General features: G+C 26.9%; 3 protein-coding genes across 8 annotated transcripts; 1 reads left to right on the top strand and 2 right to left on the bottom strand.

Moving 5' to 3' along the window:
• Window positions 1-3746: 3746 nt before the first annotated feature.
• On the bottom strand, window positions 3747-9569 carry LOC111034677 (intraflagellar transport protein 57 homolog). 5 transcript variants are annotated; one of them, XM_022315996.1, is made up of 10 exons: window positions 9454-9569; window positions 9236-9325; window positions 7053-7232; window positions 6822-6984; window positions 6642-6760; window positions 6428-6584; window positions 6252-6372; window positions 5015-5211; window positions 4078-4222; window positions 3747-4012 (listed from the first exon to the last, which is right to left on the bottom strand). In XM_022315996.1, the coding sequence occupies exons 2-10, from the start codon at window positions 9238-9240 to the stop codon at window positions 3843-3845; spliced, it is 1257 nt and encodes a 418-aa protein (XP_022171688.1). In that variant the 5' UTR covers window positions 9241-9325; window positions 9454-9569; the 3' UTR covers window positions 3747-3842. The 5 variants fall into 5 exon arrangements, with proteins under 5 accessions (XP_022171688.1, XP_022171693.1, XP_022171689.1 ...); XM_022316001.1 differs by lacking the exons at window positions 9236-9325; window positions 9454-9569 and adding exons at window positions 7405-7501; window positions 8126-8293; XM_022315997.1 differs by lacking the exon at window positions 9454-9569 and having other exon boundaries at window positions 9236-9334.
• Window positions 8404-11711, top strand: LOC111034676 (protein mothers against dpp-like). Its single transcript, XM_022315995.1, has 7 exons — window positions 8404-8736; window positions 8877-9140; window positions 9214-9385; window positions 9448-9669; window positions 9752-9852; window positions 10352-10550; window positions 10623-11711. Exons 2-7 carry the CDS (start codon window positions 8886-8888, stop codon window positions 11021-11023), a joined length of 1350 nt encoding a protein of 449 aa, XP_022171687.1. The 5' UTR covers window positions 8404-8736; window positions 8877-8885; the 3' UTR covers window positions 11024-11711.
• A 1326-nt stretch (window positions 11712-13037) lies between these two features.
• On the bottom strand, window positions 13038-16332 carry LOC111034678 (GATA zinc finger domain-containing protein 14-like). Of its 2 annotated transcripts, none has more exons than XM_022316002.1 (4): window positions 16018-16332; window positions 15624-15666; window positions 15383-15541; window positions 13038-14766 (listed from the first exon to the last, which is right to left on the bottom strand). In XM_022316002.1, exons 3-4 carry the CDS (start codon window positions 15500-15502, stop codon window positions 13474-13476), a joined length of 1413 nt encoding a protein of 470 aa, XP_022171694.1. In that variant the 5' UTR covers window positions 15503-15541; window positions 15624-15666; window positions 16018-16332; the 3' UTR covers window positions 13038-13473. The 2 variants fall into 2 exon arrangements, with proteins under 2 accessions (XP_022171694.1, XP_022171695.1); XM_022316003.1 differs by having other exon boundaries at window positions 16109-16332.
• Window positions 16333-19009: the final 2677 nt, after the last annotated feature.

Here is a 19009-nt window from a genome sequence, read left to right as displayed (position 1 = left end):
AATATTCGAGTTATTCGTGTCTAAGTGTCTTATTAGGGACCAAAGCAATAATTACCTATTGGCTATTACTAATTAGAGCGGGGCTGAGCAGGGATCATATATTCATGCCCTAGGGCCTGTGCAACGTGTTAAAAAAAAAAAAGAATGAAGAGATTGGTTTCAAATTTGTTTTATTATTGTTATTGTTATGACTTTACAAGCACAGGTAATCTGACACCTGAGTGTAGGCGGCGTACCGCTGCGAGGGAAATGGGGAGTAGTAAAATGTATACGCCATACGGTAACTTTTATAATATTGACTATTGACAAACGGACAAACACAGATAATATCTTAAACCGTGCTACTTACCTTTAAGTTTGATAATTGCTAATAGATATTTACATAATTAGTTCCATAAAACTAGGAGTGTCAGTGGATCAGTTTTTTTTATGTTTTTGGTAACATCTCAAGGATTCCTAACTCCTAAGATAAGTTAGATTATTTTCTTGTTCTTAATGAAAGGTAACTTACTAATATTATGTTTCCCAATAGTATATAACATATTTACAACCTACAACCTACCTAACAGCTAGAGACAATTTTTACATTATATTATTTAAAGTATGTTTTTAGTAATTTGATAATTTGAAGTAAACAGAAACACCCGTTTATATTTCCTTAAAAACCAATTATGTGTGTCTGTTCACTACTCACATTTCACACTATAGTTGAGGTGAATGCGATCATAAGCATCATAAATGTTTTTAAATGTTATTAAAAGGTAGAATTGCTCAATTTATACAGATAAATAAAAAAATCATCTTGCCCCAAATTAGGTACCTACCTCATAAAAATTTAAGACATAATTTTTGATTCTGAGCACTTTGATAAATGTTTATAGTTTATACAATGTTTTTATTTTTCAATCCATCACCCTTTGAAACAGTAAAAATGGTTTGATTACATCTTTGAAGGTGGTTAATGAATTCCTAATACAAAGTTCTTTGTAAGTTTTTATTACCAGAATTAAAAAAAGTTGATCATTATTCAACAAATATTTTTATGAGTGCTAATATATATTATGTAGGTATACAAAATGATTCACCAATTACCAAGCATGCTCACTCCCATTCTCTACTTTATTAGTACATTTTAACATTTATTAAAATTGTGATTATTTTAATTTATTAACTAATTAACTTAACCATATTTTCATTTATCAAGGTTTTTACCATTAAAGGAGTATCCTGTGGAGAAACAACCATTTTTTTTTCAAATGAGAACTAAATTTTTTCTTTAAATTATTAAACACAGTGGGTAGGAGAGTTCAGGAAATATAATAAGATATGATAGAAGATTTATATATGAGATTTAAATAATAAGTTTATGGGACGTTAGTACCTACTCGGGAAAATCCAATGCGAATAATATTATACTATAAAAATATTAAGTTGCTACATTATTCAATATTAATATAGTATTGCACACTGACAATTGACTAACTTGCACACTAACAATTGACTAACATATTTATTTATTTATTTGTTTATTTATTACATCAATCAAGTTTTGACGAAAATCTCAAAAAAATTTCAAAACATGGTTACAATAGCATACATATGAAAATGTGATCCACTAGAATGACTAGATAACAAAGCAAATGTCAATTTGTCTAAAATTTACTATCACTGCTTTTAAAAATTATATAGAACCAAGATTGGCTTAAAAATTAGATGTAACAAGTTTGCCTATTAAAAAATATATGGGTTGCTAGATTTTAGCATCTTTTTGGGCTGGTCTACCCCCAGCTTGCTTCTGAATTTAGACAGGATATTTTTATATATTTTTTTTTTTTATATTATCTTAATCAAAATTTGAACCAGAAGTTTCTAAGTTATTAAAATGTGTGTATTGCAGATAATTTTTTAAAAATGGTTAGGTAGGTACACATTATTTTAAAAAAGATAATTTATTATTGGATATAAGTATATTTATAATACTCTGAAAATTTTACAAATTGTAAAATGACAATATGTGTATCAACATATTTTGTTATATTAAGTTATGTTTTAGTGGTAAGGGAATTTAGTAGGGCTATCTTTTAGACACCCCAGTGCCCGGACATTGCAATGAAAACACCTAGTGTATTCATATTTTAAGGTATACTATATACAACATTTTAAGGTCTGTGGTATCTATATTTCTCTAACCAACACCAAAGTAAACAGTAAACACTAAGCCTACCCACCATCAATACATAAAAATAGCACTCGAGATGAGCTATAAAATGTATCTATTTACAATATTGAATATTTTATTGTTTTATTGACAATATTAGGTAAGAGAAATATAAGGAACTAATATTTTATTTTTTCAAATATAATAACATATTTGCTGTATCCCAATAAGATTTATTTTTTAAAATTATATGTGTTAGTAGTGTGTATAGTATATCTTTTGTAGTAGTACTGTAGTAGCATTTTGTAATTATGTCAATATTAACAACATATTATAAATTCAGTCGGTATATAATTACATCAGGGTTTAAAGTGGGAAAAAATTCCAGGGGGGGACTAATGTATCCGTATTGTTTTAATCGTTCCATATATAATATTATGTATAAAATCCTGATTTGTTCCCCGCTTTCAGAAGACTGAGTCTTCCTGCGTCCCCCTCCACTTAAACCCCTGACTAACATATATATATATATTTATTTATGTAAGTATTTATTCAATTTACAGATTAGTCAATATTAATATGTAATATATCAACTATCTATTATTTATTTTATTCTCATACCTATATCATACATATATAAAAAACAAAATATATATTTTTTTTAAATGTTATACACATTTATAATAATCCTTGAATACTTATTTGCCACTGGCCACTCCCCATGTTGGTGCTTTATTTTATTTTTTTAATATATTGTAATACTTATATAGGTTTCAATGTTTCATGATGCAAAAGATGATTGTCGGAATAAATGTACTCTTACTAAAGTACTTTTATGGCTTTATGGAAATGGAGTATAATATACTATATTACATGTTTTAAATTGTAACATTTATTAGGTAATATAAATATGGAAAGTATATTAAATATTGATATTTTATAATATATTATTATTTAATATTTAGTTAATATCTACATAGACTATATATACATCAATTAACTATATTTTTTCTTGGGGATTTATTAGCAAATTAGGAATTAATTGATTTTACTATTAACTATTTACACTAAAATGTTTTAAAATTAATTACACATTGCAGAATACCAAGGTCAATTCAGGTATACTTTTTTATACAATTATATATTGAAGCTTTCATATAAACAATAAGTATTAATATAATTTTGTTTATTTATACTCAATAGTATTATACTATTATGCCAAGTACTTCACATTAAAGACATTATTTTATTTTTTTAACGAAAATAGGATTAAATAATTGTATTGTCTTCAAAGAACTTGCCTTTCACTATATTAATACAAAATTGTGATAAGCTCCTATTGATTTGAAACATGTATGAGAAGTGAAAAAATTCAGATTTGAGTTAATCCCTCATTCAGAGATAATTTTTAAGCCTTTTAAGTTAATACATATAAATCTCACCATGTTAAGGAATTAAATTATTATATAATTTATTAAAAATGTGTTTTAACTTATATTGCACTTAATTAATTAGTATAAATAATATACCTATATAAAATATCTTGCTTATATGTGGTAGGCAATAAAAAAAAATTTTATGCAAATAATATATGCATCATAAAGACATAACATTTAAATATTTACTAAATAGTAATTTATAACTAATGCAAACAGCAAGGAAGAAGTGTAGGTACTTAATATTATCACAACACAGTTCTAGGAAATATTGGCCTTATCATAGGATCTTGAATAACAGATTTTTCATGTACTTTAGACATAAAATATCCATGTTGCAACACACCAATACGAACATCCATTTCCATGATATCTGACCTTATAGTTGCTATTGCTTTTTTTATATTGATTAGTGGTGCTATCATTGAATATTAAAATTAGTAATTAAAATATGATTTTATTATTGTATAACAGTAAACTTACTTCCATCTGTCATACTTGATCCTCTTTCATCCATTTCTTGCTTAACAATATCTAATTGTTCAGTTATTTTTAATAATGCATCTTGTCGTTCTACAATACCATTACTTAAAAGTTTATAATGTTCAATAACTCGAGCTAGTTCATCCTAAATAATAATAATAATAGTAATAAAACAATTATAATCGTGTAAAAAGCAAGCCAATGGTCGTGCTATCGAGGCTTTTAATTTTCTTAAAAAAAAAAAAACCATTACTAAATACTCTCAATTTGCAAATTAGCATTGGCAAACATTTTTTGCAAAAAACATACAAATTTTGTAGTTTCATTTCCATATATTAAATTCTTAAAAAACAATAAATTATTTATTTTAATTATGTATTAAAGTGTTTAGAGAAGTCACTGTAATGGATGTGTTAGGGCAACTTGAATTTAATGATATAAAATCATAACATTGTATACAAATAAAGATGTTGAGCGAAGAAAGCCTATAATATTACTACACTCATATAAAAATTATTGTGGATTTACGTTCCATTTTATTTTTGATTTCCACTTATAACAACTTAGGAGAAACCTTGTATTACATTTTCAAGTTTTTTGACCAAACAGAAATTTTTTTATAGACATTTATTTAAAAAAGAACTAATACAAATCATAAATTTCATACGCCTAAAAATAGCTCAAAATAAGTCAAAATACTTTGAAAATTGTATAGTGCGTAGCTATGGCCAATATAAGCATTTAGTGAAAATTTCATCTGTTTCCGTTTGTTTACGAGTTACACCAAAAAACAACATAGATTTTTCAAAAATTTATTTTCATTACACTATTGGTTGATGAGAAAAACCATAGCCCCCTATTTTTTCAATGGATTTCCACCTATGTAAAATTAGCTACACCTAAACTCTAAGGACTATACATTTTTAAATGTTTTTACCTGAGAATTACGGTATTCTATTAGAAGGTTGTCTAAAGAGCTGTTCAAGTATTGTTCTCTACTATAAACTTTCTCCATAGTTTCTCCTAGTGTACTACAAAGATTGGTTAAAAGAGGCTTGACTTTTTCTATGGATGCATTCATCATAAATTTGTGTTCCTTCATTTGTTTCAAACTTGTTCGCCAATCTTTGTAATCTATATAATTGTATTCAAAATATTAAATTTAATAAAGGAAAATATAAAAATCAAAACAAACATAATTTATACATATAAAATTAATTAATCTAAATAAAAATTACATTATGGAAATTATAAGTTTCTAAACAGATTTTTAATGAAATGCATAATAATTTGTTTCGATTTAATAAAAATGTTTTAAACAAATATTAAATGGCTATTTTCAAAAATATAGGGCAAGAATTTAAAAAAATAATTAAAATACTATAAAATAAAAACCAAACCAAATTTTTAAAAGAATTACGTTTTTTAACATTTAATGATATTTAATGCTGCTAAAATAATCTATTAGTTTTTATTTTATTAAAAAAAAATAAATAACATTTACAATCTGCACATTAAAAAAAGTTACAATACGCAAATAAGTGTACAGAAAAGATATTTGACATGGTGACGGGGAGAGGGGAAGCTATCCAGTGATAGGACCCTTTTGACATATTTCGGCTAAATTTGACGAGACATCTTTTTTAATTAAAAGATTACGACACCAACGTCCTTTAAGACGGCAAAGTAGGTTGTCAGGGATTGTGGCTGTATGTTGATTAGCAATTAGTGGATTGGAGAGCAGAAGTAATTTTGAGTGGAACTTTTTGTAGTAAGTTTTAACTAAATTATCAACCGATTCAGTGTTTAGGTCATTATGTAGGGTAAGATTTGAGAAATACCAAGGAGCGGACGTGATTATGCGGAGGGATAGCTTCAATTGTTTTTAGTTGTGATGGTTTGGCACAGCACCATATTAGGGCACCGTAAGACCAAATTGGTCTTAATATTGACTTGTAGATAAGTATCTTGATGCGAAGTGGAATTTTGGATTTTAGTATAGGACATAACAAATGACATCTAGTATTTAGCAACTTTCTTTTGGATTTGAGGTGAGGACCTCAGGTTAATCTTTTGTCTAAAATAATACGGAGATATTTAACTTGGGGCAAGGAGGGGATAGAGACTCCTTGGAGGGAAATCTATTAGTTAAAATATAATTACGAGTTACATACCTAGCTTGATTGTTACTCGTAATGAAGGTAGTACTTGTTCTAATTCTAGGTTCCATTCTTCTTTATTAGCAGATGTAGTTTTTAAATTCTCATTTGTTTTATAAGAAGTTTGTCTTTTATTCTGGAATAAATATTGTTATAGTAATTCAAAATAAATTTGTATATTTATTATTTACCTTATTTAAAGCAGTCAAATCATTAATATTAAGCATATTTTCTTCATCGGAATCAGAGTCCGTCCAAACCATTTCTTCTTCAACATGTTCTAATAAAAGTTCTGCATTATTTTCAGGTAATTCTTCTATTTCTTCTTTTTCAACTGGAAATATTGGTCTAAAATTTAAAGTTCATATTCAAAAAATTTTTCATTTTTAAAAAATTATTTTATACTTTTTGTAGGGAAAATTATTTTTTTTTAAAGCCAAATCTGCAAGCCCATTTAAAATTTCAATGACATGTTTTCCAAAACCTTGTTTTAGTTGATTAACTGGGAAATCAACAGATAATTCCTAAAAAAATATATACTTTTATATTTTTATATAATTTAACATAGTACTATATATCTCATACTAATTGTGCAGACGATTCTAGTATACTATTAACTGTTGAATTTGGGTCATCATATTCTTGAGGCTGTTTTAGATCTTTACCAAGTTTGCTTAACAACCATATGGCTAAAGATACAAACATATAAAACTGTTCTCCAGAACTAGTTTGTAAGGCAAAATAATGTCTAATACATAATTAATTTTGTTAGTAATTATTTAATTAAAAATTAATGAAACTATTTATTGCATTTACCTATTAATTGGTCTCATTTTCAATGATTTCACTACATACGATTCATAATCCAAAAGTATTAATCGATCGCATAGAATTTCCATGTCAAGAAAATGTTGATATGAAACAGTTTCAGAACGATTAGTTGATCGACTACGACTAGAATCTACTGACTGAATATCCATATTTATTTTTTCAATCCTATACAATATCACAAAAAAATGTTATTTTAACCTTAAGTAATTAGCTAAATACACGTTTAAATAAATGTACAAACATAATTAATAATTATTAATTATATTTAGTTAGGAGTTATTAAATCATAACTGCCAGCTATCACTTATATTCATGAGTGAAAAAAATCTAAATTTACCTTTAATGGGAACCGTCTACTTTGTTTATTTTTATAAAAAAGCTCTAACAATATAATTTCATTTCATAGATTTAAAATGTCTTAAGTAGATAGGTACCTATATAATAAATTAAAATTATTTAATACATTGGAAGTAACAATAAATACTTATTCAAGTTAAATCGTTATGATTTATTTTCACATCTAAACACCTGAGTGAAACACCAAAGTATAAATAAACAATCTTTACCTATCTATAAATTACTACTCAAACTCGTATAATTGATTACATATACATGTTCATGTGGACTTACAGAATCCAACTCAGAACCTCAACAAAGTCTTCAAACACATCGCATCTAAACTTCTTAGTTGAAAAATCTCCATTTGTTCACCAAAGTCCCAGTATGTCTCCATCCACTCACTTCATCTAGTATTCTCTATTCCATGTGTCCTTCATAAACAATTCAACTCCTAAAACTTCACAAAAATCATTGAAATCTACTGGTCAATAAACTATAACCTACTAAGTTCCCAGGTGACCCTCTAAAGGTGCCTACAATTTAATGGGGCCACAACTTAAAATTCAACTTAGTAATGTCTACAGTTTCATCAATGACCTTCCAAGTTACAATCACACATCACACTAATTGTAAACTACCTACATACAAAAAACAGATTATGTTCAAAACTAATTATTACGAAGCATACAAAGTCAAAAACACATATTATAACAAAGTACCTAGAAGTGACTAGTGGCAATGAGTAGCAAAAAATAAAAGTTTTGAACTATTTTTCGTTTAAAATGTCACAGTTCTAAAGATGGAACCAATGGAACTACTCCTTAACGGTAAATTAATACAGAATCTGATCATTGACTATTTGAAATATTTTATACTTATATATATATATATATATATATATATTATGATTATAATTATAGTTCTTATCAGTTATCCTATCCTGTATGACGCATGCGTGTAGTAAAAATCAATACATTATCGATGTTATACTGAATACAGTTATCGATTTTACTATATTTGAAAAATGCGCACGCGCTAATTTTGTCATTCTGTATTTCTGTATAATTCGGGAAGTAATGCAATTTTCAATATCCCGGTTCTATGCCTACCAATGTTTTTTGAATATTTGCTCAATGAATAATATTAACTTTTAAAGTTAAAACGAATATATATGAACAGTAAAGTTTATAGATTTTATAATATTAACTTATTAGTTATTACTTATTTAATTACATAATATTGTATACTATTTATATATATTATATGTACAAATATAGGTGTACATAAACTTGCTGTACACTGTAAGTCTGTAAACCGAGAATTAAACTTAGTAAGTATTATTAGGAATTTTATTTGTAGGTTTATATTAAATTTATGATATTTTATTAAATATTTAAATGAGGGTATGACAAACAAATTATGCATGTAGGATTTATGGAATATAATATGGATATTTTACTGCTTGGATAGGTAGCAATAATGGTTGAAGAAATGGACACGACAGGTGGAGCTTTGAATAGTTTATTTTCATTCACAAGCCCATCTGTAAAAAAATTACTTGGGTGGAAGCAAGGAGATGAAGAAGAGAAATGGGCTGAGAAAGCTGTAGATGCACTGATGAAGAAATTAAAAAAAACTAAAGGAGCAACTGAAGATTTACAAAAAGCTCTAAGTTCACCTGGACAGCCAAGTAAATGTGTCACTATACCAAGAAGTCTAGATGGTCGATTGCAAGTAAGATCATAATATTTTATGTTTGTTCACTGTCATAAATTTGTAATGAAAGCTTGTCATCTTACTATCTTAGGTATCTCACAGAAAAGGTTTACCTCATGTTATATACTGTAGAGTATGGCGATGGCCTGATCTTCAGTCACACCATGAGCTTAAAGCAGTTGATCACTGTCAATTTCCATTTTCTGCTAAACAAAAAGATGTTTGCATAAATCCATACCACTATCAAAGAGTCGAAAGTCCAGGTAAAATTTTAAATTACAAATATAATGTTCATTATTTAATGTTTTTCTTTTTTGTTTTGTAGTTTTACCTCCGGTGCTAGTTCCCCGTCAAAGTGAATATGCCCCACAGCAGACATTGCAGCAATATCAGCCACCAATTGATGTTGGAATGCCAATGAATGTATCTATGAATACTGATGGATTCCCTGAAAGTGTATTAACTACTAATCAAACTACATCTAATGACCCCAATCAAATTCCGGCCACAAATAACATTAATCCTTTTTCGGATACATCTCTTATAGGTAGAGTATTTTATAAAAGAAACCAAATCATTAGAATGATCCATATTAAAATTTTAATATGTATAAATATTACATATTTCAGAAAATCCTTCATTTTCTTCAACAGATGATCCAAACAAAATTAATAATATTGACAAAAATACCAATTTAGAAGACCTCGACGGGATTCCAATAGTCTATCAAGTAAAATAAGTTATTTAGTCATTACTTATTTATTTATTTTTTAAGATTTGACGGGCTTTCACATACATAACATATTAATGTATACAATAACAAGAACAATACTAAAGATTTATATACAACAATATTATTTAATAATTTAAAAAGAGAAATAGGGGTCCACATTGGCAAGGGACATTATGTGCCTAATAGAAATACAAATAGATACCTATTAGTATTGTTCTTGTTATTGTATAATAAAATAGGTATAAAATAGTATAATAAAAGGATATTAAAATAGTATAGCAAAATCTTAAACTTTTATTTTACAAAAGTATAACAGAACCTATGCCAATATTAAAAAATAAATGGAATAAATTTTTTATTCTTTGATCAAGATTTAGGAGAGTTTATTACTTTATTTGTTTATTATTAAGTTAAATCAAGTCAAAAATGGTAGTTTAGAGTAATTTTATAATTTTAATTTTAATGAGAATGATTGTGTAATACTTTTTTTTTCCAGGAGCAACCCTGTTGGGCTAGTATAGCATATTATGAACTCAATTCTAGAGTGGGTGAAGTGTATCAGTGTCATTCTCCTCATGTGGTTGTTGATGGTTTTACAAATCCTAGAAATGATTTAAATCGTTTTTGTCTTGGTCAGTTATCCAATGTAAATCGTAATTCAACTATTGAAAATACTAGACGACATATAGGCAAAGGTGTGATATTATTCTTGCAAGTCAAAATTAAACTTATTTCAGTACTTAGTAATAAATGTTTATTGTTTTTAGGGGTTCAACTATATTATGTTGGTGGTGAAGTCTTTGCTGAATGTTTATCTGATTCTGCTATATTTGTTCAATCACGTAATTGTAACCAGCACCATGGTTTTCATCCATCTACGGTATGTAAAATACCACCAGGTTGTTCATTGCGTATATTTAACAATCAAGAATTTGCCGGTCTTTTATCACAATCAGTTAATCATGGGTTTGAGGCAGTTTTTGAATTAACCAAAATGTGTACGATTCGTATGTCATTTGTGAAAGGCTGGGGGGCTGATTATCATCGTCAAGATGTAACAAGTACTCCATGTTGGATTGAGATACATTTACATGGACCTTTACAATGGCTTGATAAGGTACTAACACAAATGGGAAAACCGCATGATGCCATAACATCACATTCTTAATATTAAGATATTTTTAAAATTCAATTTGATGATTAATAATCCCACAATGATAACCATTTATTGGTAACAAATATTTCATCAAGTATATTTTTGTAATACTTTGTGAAATTATTTAATAGGTATATAGTAGGTATATATTTTTTATATTATTATAATTTATTTGAAATATTTTTAGTAGATACATTTCATGTGTGAAAATTGCTTCAAAATCAGTATTGAATAGAAAATGTTAAATCCTATTTCATGTCATAATTTTATGAATTACTTGTCAAAAAATTGCAAGTTTAAATAACCATATTATATTTAAGTTTGTGCTTTAACAAATTACTTTTTTGTATTCATAAAAATAAATTTTTGTTATGGTTGGAAAAATAAAGAAGCAGTTATGCTACACAAGAATATTTATTTACCATTACAATTATAAATTCAAGCAAGTGGTTACATTATGATTGAAACTTGAAAGTAAGACTAATAATTACAGTAATAAAAGTTATTATTGAAGCTACTATTTATGGAGTTCCAGAAAAAAATATTTTTATGGATAACAGAATAAAAATCCTTAGAAAAAAAATTTCCGAAGTGGAATATAATGTTTCCTAATATTTTGACAGTAATATATAAGAAATTTTTATATATAAGAACTTCAAATATTACCTATTTAAGTGTACGATGTCCTTATAGATAAAAATTAACAAAATTCAATGTAACTTTTACAGACTTAAACATATTGTTTTTATTATTATCATTACTTAACAGATCAATCATCAAAATATTTTATGTTAGCTATATTATTATTTTTTATTTCTTAATCTTTTGAATATTGTATCTATAAAATAAAACTTGTAAAAACACCTCCTAATAATTATATTTATTACAATTAATAAAAAACAACAAAACAAATATTATTATTAATGTTTGAAAATTAAAATACTTACCTATAAATATAATATTAAGTTAAAATGTATTCTATATTTATTTTAAACTTTGAACATAGATTGGTTTTATTATTGAATGATTCTTTAATACTTGATTTTCAATTTTTTAATAATTCTTGAATTTGTACAACATTTAAATATGATATAATATAATTCTCTATCTTTACAATTATAAGTATATCTAATTATATACTTGTAATTAAATATTAATAATGAGGTAATTAGAGCTTTTCACATCAAAACTGGAATTTACCATGAAATAAGTTGCTTTAACTTTTCCACAGAATTGCCCATAGAAGTTTATCAAAGAGATATGGGTCATAAAATCAAATTATACTTAGCTCTAAGATTTATGTTTTGTTGTGTAGACCCACTTATATTATTTTGTCTTGTACATTTCTAAATTCCCTCAAAATTATATAATGCAGTATTAACCTGTAGTGGGTTTATATCAGGGATGGCAAATTCATGGCACACAAAAAGATTTTGTGGGCACACGGACATTTTTACTATTATATATTATATAATATATGATATTATAGGACCTATAATAACCTAAATCAAACTTTTTATACTAATACATTAATTATACAATCAAATAATAGTATAACAAAATATAATTTTTTTTTTCATGACACGCTCTAAAAAAAAAAAAGTTATAACTAATTTTGGGCAAGCAGTATTCAAAAGGTTTGCCATCCCTGGTCTATATTATTATTCTATGGTCAATAATTGTAATAACCATTAAGCACCAAAATATTAATTATAATTTGATGAAAGTAACTTAGCATACAAATTTCAAATCAAAGGCTCAAAACCTTAGATATATTTATGATTAAAAAAAATAATTGTTTAAGATGAATGAATTCAACTAATAGTTATTTAAAAAATTCTAATCGAACAAAACTATAATTTACTATAAGAAATAATTAAGTTTAGAGTTTCTATCATTTGAACAAAATATTTATATTTAAGAGGAATGTTTTTTTTAATATGACAAATATTAGCTAAGGTAGGAGATATAATACTTCCTTTCGTAATCTTAAACCAAACCAACCTCGACAAAAAAAAAAATGTTATATTTTTATAAAATTATAAGATATTTAATTAAACAATACACAAATTGTTACGCACGTATTTTGTAGTGGTATGCCTCAAAAAAAATACTTAAACTTTTTATTGCATCGATTTTTTTAAATTTGTATTACTAAATTTAAAGTAAGAACTGTAACATTTTTGTTTGAACGTATTAAATTCATTTAGTACTTAATAATTTAAATATTTACTAAAAAGTTATGTGTAAGATGCATATATTTAAATCGAAATTAAACAATTATTCTGTTCAGAGATCTTTTTCTAACAGATATATTAATGCACTTATAGATTATATAATAAATATAAAACTATTTAAATTATGTAGTTCCAACTAAAAAAAAAGGTTTTTATCAAATAGTTATTTTAATGGTTGTACAATAATGAGTTGATTTTTAAAATAACATTAATTATTTATCAATTTCATGAATAATAACTATGCCTTGATCGGTCAGAACCCCCTCTATTATAATTTCTACCACGATTTTGACCACTTTGTTCATCATGAAAATTATTATAATCTTTTCTATCTGGACCTTCATTGTTTCGTTTGTAAGGATGATAAGAATTGTGCTGACGACTGCTAGATTCCATATTCTGAGGATTGTTGTACTTATGATTGATTGGCCTATTTTTCTCTCGTCTATAACCGCCATTATAATTATTTGGAAATTCACTGTCATATTCTTGAAAATCATTATGTGATTTATTTTGATTATAACTTTGATCAGCATAATGATTTTTATGTTTAGTATTTGATTCACCGTAACGCTCAGAATTGAAGTAATTTTTACGAGGTTCTTTGTTCAAGAAACTTCCACGTGTGTTCTGATTTTGTTCTGACCATCGATTAGAATCTGATTCATAATTCTGTTGTCCTAAATCTTCATATCTACTGCTTTTATTACGATACATAGTATCTCTAAGATCTAATAGTGACGTACAACCAGCACTAGCATTAGTATCAGTATGAAAATTAGAATCTAAGCGACTACGTTTCCTAAACATAGTATCTCTTAGATCACGTACTAGCATATTATCTTTAGCACCATTTTTTTCATGTGCAAACGTAGGTTCCTGATTGTGATATGTACTTTCTTTTCGATTAAATGATTTATTAACATTATTGTGGTGTTTACGATTAGTATTTTGATTATGATGTGAATCATGATCATAATTAAATACTTCCATTGACCCAGAGCTGCTGTTGGGTTCAAACTTTTTATGATGTTTGTGACTACGGTGAGATTTATCAATTGGATAATATTCACCACTATTTACTGAGTTATGGCGTTTAGTATGAGGGGCATTATGTCCATATTTAGATGAATTATCCTTAGATCTACATCTAGTCACATTATCCGATCTACGATCATAATTATCATGCATGGGTGGTTCAGGCAGAGTTTCTGGAATTATGTTATTCTCATCTAAACTTTGATCAATCCATTTACTATCAGTAGGACTATTGTTTGATTGACAATTTCGTTCGACTTTGATTAGTTGTTTGAAATAGTTAAGTTGATCATTAAAAACTGGATCTTCAAAGTGTTGAGAGTAATTTTTTGTTATTATTGGCAGCCCATGTAGCTCAGTACCTTGAAACAATTGTATACTATCTTCCACAGAACTTGAATATTTGAACACAACCAAAGCAAAGTTTTCACGTATATCATGTTCATCAAATGCAAAATCAACATATTCAATCGGCCCCACCTTCAAAAGGAAGTATGCAGAAAAAAAATGTTATTAATATTTAGGTATTTATTTAATCACAAATATTTTACTGCACAGAAATTTAAATAACATATTGGTTTATAGATAAAAATAAATAAAAATCAAAAACCTAATATAATATTTAAAACATAGGAATATGAGTTGGCACATAGGTTATACTAAATAATTATTGTGGTTGGAAGTTAGACAATCAACAAAAACTGTAATAACTACCTAATATTTAATTTTGAACCATAATATTGACCGCAAATCTTAAATATGACTGTCGTAAAATTTACTTATTGTTTTTTAATTTTAAATAATAAATTAGAAATTTATTTATTTTTAGTAAAATAGGAAAAAGAAATTTTTTAAATTATAACAATTCAGTCGCAAGAAACAGGTAATTATCATAATTAAAATTTGATTTAAGATTATGTATGTGGAATTGTGAACTGGTTCCAACTACAGATATATTTAATAATATCTTATCTCGTATAAATAATAGTACAATTTTATTTTATTGTTTATTTAACGATCAATATGTTTTCATTAAATCTTTATCCAATAAAATGTGTATGATTAATCTTTGGCGTGTTATATGTATTATAATTACCTGATAAAACAGTTCAGCTATATCACGGGTAGACAGTTTCGGATGAAGATTACCCACCCAAAGGGTTCTAACCCTTTTTTCAGTTTCATCGTTATTTGTAAAATCATCAGCGGAATCCATCACAGGACAAAATGAATGTTCTACACCCGACTAAAAACACTAATACAAAGAAAATTTGATTCAATATTGTAATAAATGTGAAATAAATAAAATATGAACATTTAAATTTTAAATGACTTACGACTATTCAAATAGTAATCAGTTGATAATCCAGATTCCACAATCTATAAAGTACAAAATAGTATATTAAGTATAAGTCATAACCATATTTTCGAGCATATTTTATTTCACACGCAGCAAACTTATTGTGAAGGGACTTAAGAATGATCAATGAGTCGATATAAAATAAATTGTATTTATTTTTGTATAGAAAACATCTAAATGGCACAATAACCCCTTATCAAGTACCGCTTTTAGTAGAGCACTAATAAATAATAAATATTATGTTAGTCTTTGACAACGTCAATACGACATACAGACTGCACCATCTGGGCATATAGCTGGCTCCTACGTGTCGTTCTAAACTGAAGAGAAACTACAATCTGTACATAAAAATTCAACATTAAACCACTTACTAGTTGGGTTTGGAATCATACAACGCTACGCCACAAGCACTAAACAAATTTAACGTTTTTTTAAAATTGTACGATATCAAAGACAACTTACAAATTGGACAAAATATATGAAATAGGTGATACGTATAACCAATGAACAATAATTCGTAATCATACACGAATTCAATTCACGAAGGACACAAACAGTTTAACATTTCAACGTCATTTGAAAACAACGAAATAAAGGGACAAGTATGATCATTTACCACAAATTCACATCATTGAACATTCACAAATCACAACTCTTATAATATAGTGATAGCACTGATAGCGTGAATGTATGAGATACACAATATAGGGTAAAATGTAAAATGGTAGTCTCCCGTTTCATTTTTGAAATCTTCCACCGGACCCACCCGTTACCCGTCCCACCATCTTAAGCGTGCAACTGAACGGAATTCAATTTTTATATAATCAATGACCATACTATAGGTAACTTACCCCTATTGAAAAAATATACAATTAAAGTAGGTATTCCAAAATAATATGGTTCATAGCCAATGCCCAATGGATATAGCACATGATAGGTGCGACTATTTACCAAGATTATAGATATATTATTATTTATTATATTTGAGGTAATGCCATTGGCGGAAAATGGGGGGTCTGAAGTCCCTCTATATTTTTGTAGTTATAGTAGATCCAAAGCCACAGCTCGGGTAATTAAATACCACAGACTTCAGCTATCTAGTATAGAAGTCTGTGTTAAATACAATTTGCCATGTAAAGTAATGCCAATACCACACTAGTACACGACTACCACAGAACAATAATACCAAAAGTCCAAAACTCGTGACGCGACCAATTCTATTCCAAAAATTGATAAGAAAAACAGTGTGGCCCGAACTAACCAAGCGAAAATATTGTCATCAATGTGCCTATAATAAAATTAATATATTTAAATCACGGACTAACATAGGTAGTTATAGCAAAGAACCACGATGTAGGTAAAATCTACATCATGCACAGAACAATATTTATGGCTTAGCTTAAATAACCAATACATACAACAATAGTAATTTGTTACTAGATAAAACATATTATTCTTATATTTTGATCATTTTAAATTATCAACAACAAATAATTATATCAAATCAAAAACTCACAATAAGTTTTATTTGACTGCAATTTCATATCATTGAATTTTGAGTTATTTGAATCATTTTTTTCATTAGAATTTTTACTGTTAGGTGTAGCTTTCTTTTCTTTTGTCTCTTGGTCTATTAAATTATAAATGAATAAATATTAGGTATTATCAATACATAGAAAAATCAAAACACTTATATTTCTAAAATAAAAAACCATACTAAAAAATCCAAACTTACTTTTAATTTAATCTACATATTTTGATTTTAGCACAGAACGTTTATTTGTTGTTGGTAGTCTGTTCTTTTTAGCAATCGGTTTTAATGGAGCCCAATTATTTTTTTCCAGTGTGGCAAGTTGACTAAATTGGCTTTTCAACCTAAAATATATTTTATAATGTTAAGGTTAACTGTTATTAATTGCAATATAACCTAATATAAAGGTTGTAATTACTTCAAATTTACTTGTAACAATAGCATATCCCTAAAGCCATCTAAATCGTCTGTGGTTATGAGCATTTGACCAGACTTATTATCGTATTCATTTATTAGAGTATGCATTTGCATAAATTTATCAGTTGTCAAAGGTTTTGTCTGTCCACATGCAACATCTATTTCATCTCTGACAGACTAAAGCAAGATTATATTAACTATTAACAAGTCATTTCATATAACTATAATTTGTAACTAGATCGTGGAAGCAATGTGAAAGCAGTTCCCGCGGCATCGTCGGTTCAAAACTAAAAAAAAAATTTATAACTAGATATTTTAACTAGGTAGGTACCTACTTAGTTTTGATATCATTTTTACCAAATGTCAAAATATATTTATTTAATTTGCATAAATATCTATATATATATAAAAATGGAGCCAAAAATGTATAACAATTCATCAATTGAGAACGGCTGGGCCGATTTGGCTCAAATTTTTTCTTAATTGTTGGTAATTGCCAGAAGAAGGTTTACACGAAAAATAATTTTGGAAAAAAAACCCTTTTTTAAAAATTTTTTTGATGATTTATTTTTTGAGTTCCGGAATGTTTTCTTGAATTGAAAAAGCTACAGCAAGCTTTAGCTTATAAAATTGTTCATATGACGTAAGTCACAATTAATCGTTAAAATGGGGTCCCCGGCTAACACCAAAAAAATGGATTAACATGGAGAAATATGTCGTGTATTGGTGTATTGAATATAAGGTATTAATATTATGTTCATGTATTTATAATTTTCGAGCTTAATAGTTGTTACTAAAAGCTATAAAAAAAATTATGTTCCAGTTGTTTCACTATATACCTACCTATGAAGTAAAGTTTGTAATGAAGTAAATTTTGTAAAGTGATAATTTTCGTATCGTTTTTATTCCATTCGATGTATAATAATAATAATAATATGAACATGTCTATTTTTGAGACATAATTTTAAAACCCAGGAGAGTTTACATATTTCCTTTAGGTAAACATATATCATATTGGTAATAAAAATATTCCTAAATAAAAAAAGGTCATAATATTCTTTGAACATTTATAATTTCTATAAAGTTGTGTAACTCTATAATTAAAAATTCAATTCAACTCCTTATACTCTAACAGTCTCTAGCTACTTCAATAATAAAGTATTAAAGTGTAATATAAAATGGACTCCACAAGCATTTAATAATACGTAGGTACATTGTACGAGATATATAACAACACTTAGGTATGTATATATGAGTAGTACATAATAATTTTGGTAGGTATATAAAATAAATTGCCGCAGTTTGTATAATGTGTCTTATCAGTTTTGTCGCAGATTGTATAATGTTCAATTTTTTTTTGACACAGTTTACATATCGACCTTTAGAAAAAGGTTAATTTTGCCGCAGTTTACCAT

Source organism: Myzus persicae, unplaced genomic scaffold (assembly GCF_001856785.1).
Source record: "Myzus persicae strain clone G006 unplaced genomic scaffold, MPER_G0061.0, whole genome shotgun sequence".
Taxonomy (NCBI): domain Eukaryota; kingdom Metazoa; phylum Arthropoda; class Insecta; order Hemiptera; family Aphididae; genus Myzus; species Myzus persicae.
This window is presented reverse-complemented; position numbering and strand designations above follow the sequence as displayed.

What these genes read in the sequence shown, in the direction of transcription:
- LOC111034676 (XM_022315995.1), top strand. Translation starts at nt 8,886, where the DNA reads ATGGTTGAAGAAATGGACACGACAGGTGGAGCTTTGAATAGTTTATTT. An exon ending in TCAAAGAGTCGAAAGTCCAG is followed by an intron (nt 9,386 to 9,447) that starts GTAAAATTTTAA and finishes TTTGTTTTGTAG; the next exon opens with TTTTACCTCCGGTGCTAGTT. An exon ending in GGATTCCAATAGTCTATCAA is followed by an intron (nt 9,853 to 10,351) that starts GTAAAATAAGTT and finishes TTTTTTTTCCAG; the next exon opens with GAGCAACCCTGTTGGGCTAG.
- LOC111034678 (XM_022316002.1), bottom strand. Translation starts at nt 15,502, where the DNA reads ATGGATTCCGCTGATGATTTTACAAATAACGATGAAACTGAAAAAAGG. An exon ending in TAGCTGAACTGTTTTATCAG is followed by an intron (nt 14,767 to 15,382) that starts GTAATTATAATA and finishes TTCCTTTTGAAG; the next exon opens with GTGGGGCCGATTGAATATGT.
- LOC111034677 (XM_022315996.1), bottom strand. An exon ending in AAAATGAGACCAATTAATAG is followed by an intron (nt 6,985 to 7,052) that starts GTAAATGCAATA and finishes ATTATGTATTAG; the next exon opens with ACATTATTTTGCCTTACAAA. An exon ending in ACGAGTAACAATCAAGCTAG is followed by an intron (nt 5,212 to 6,251) that starts GTATGTAACTCG and finishes ACAATTATATAG; the next exon opens with ATTACAAAGATTGGCGAACA.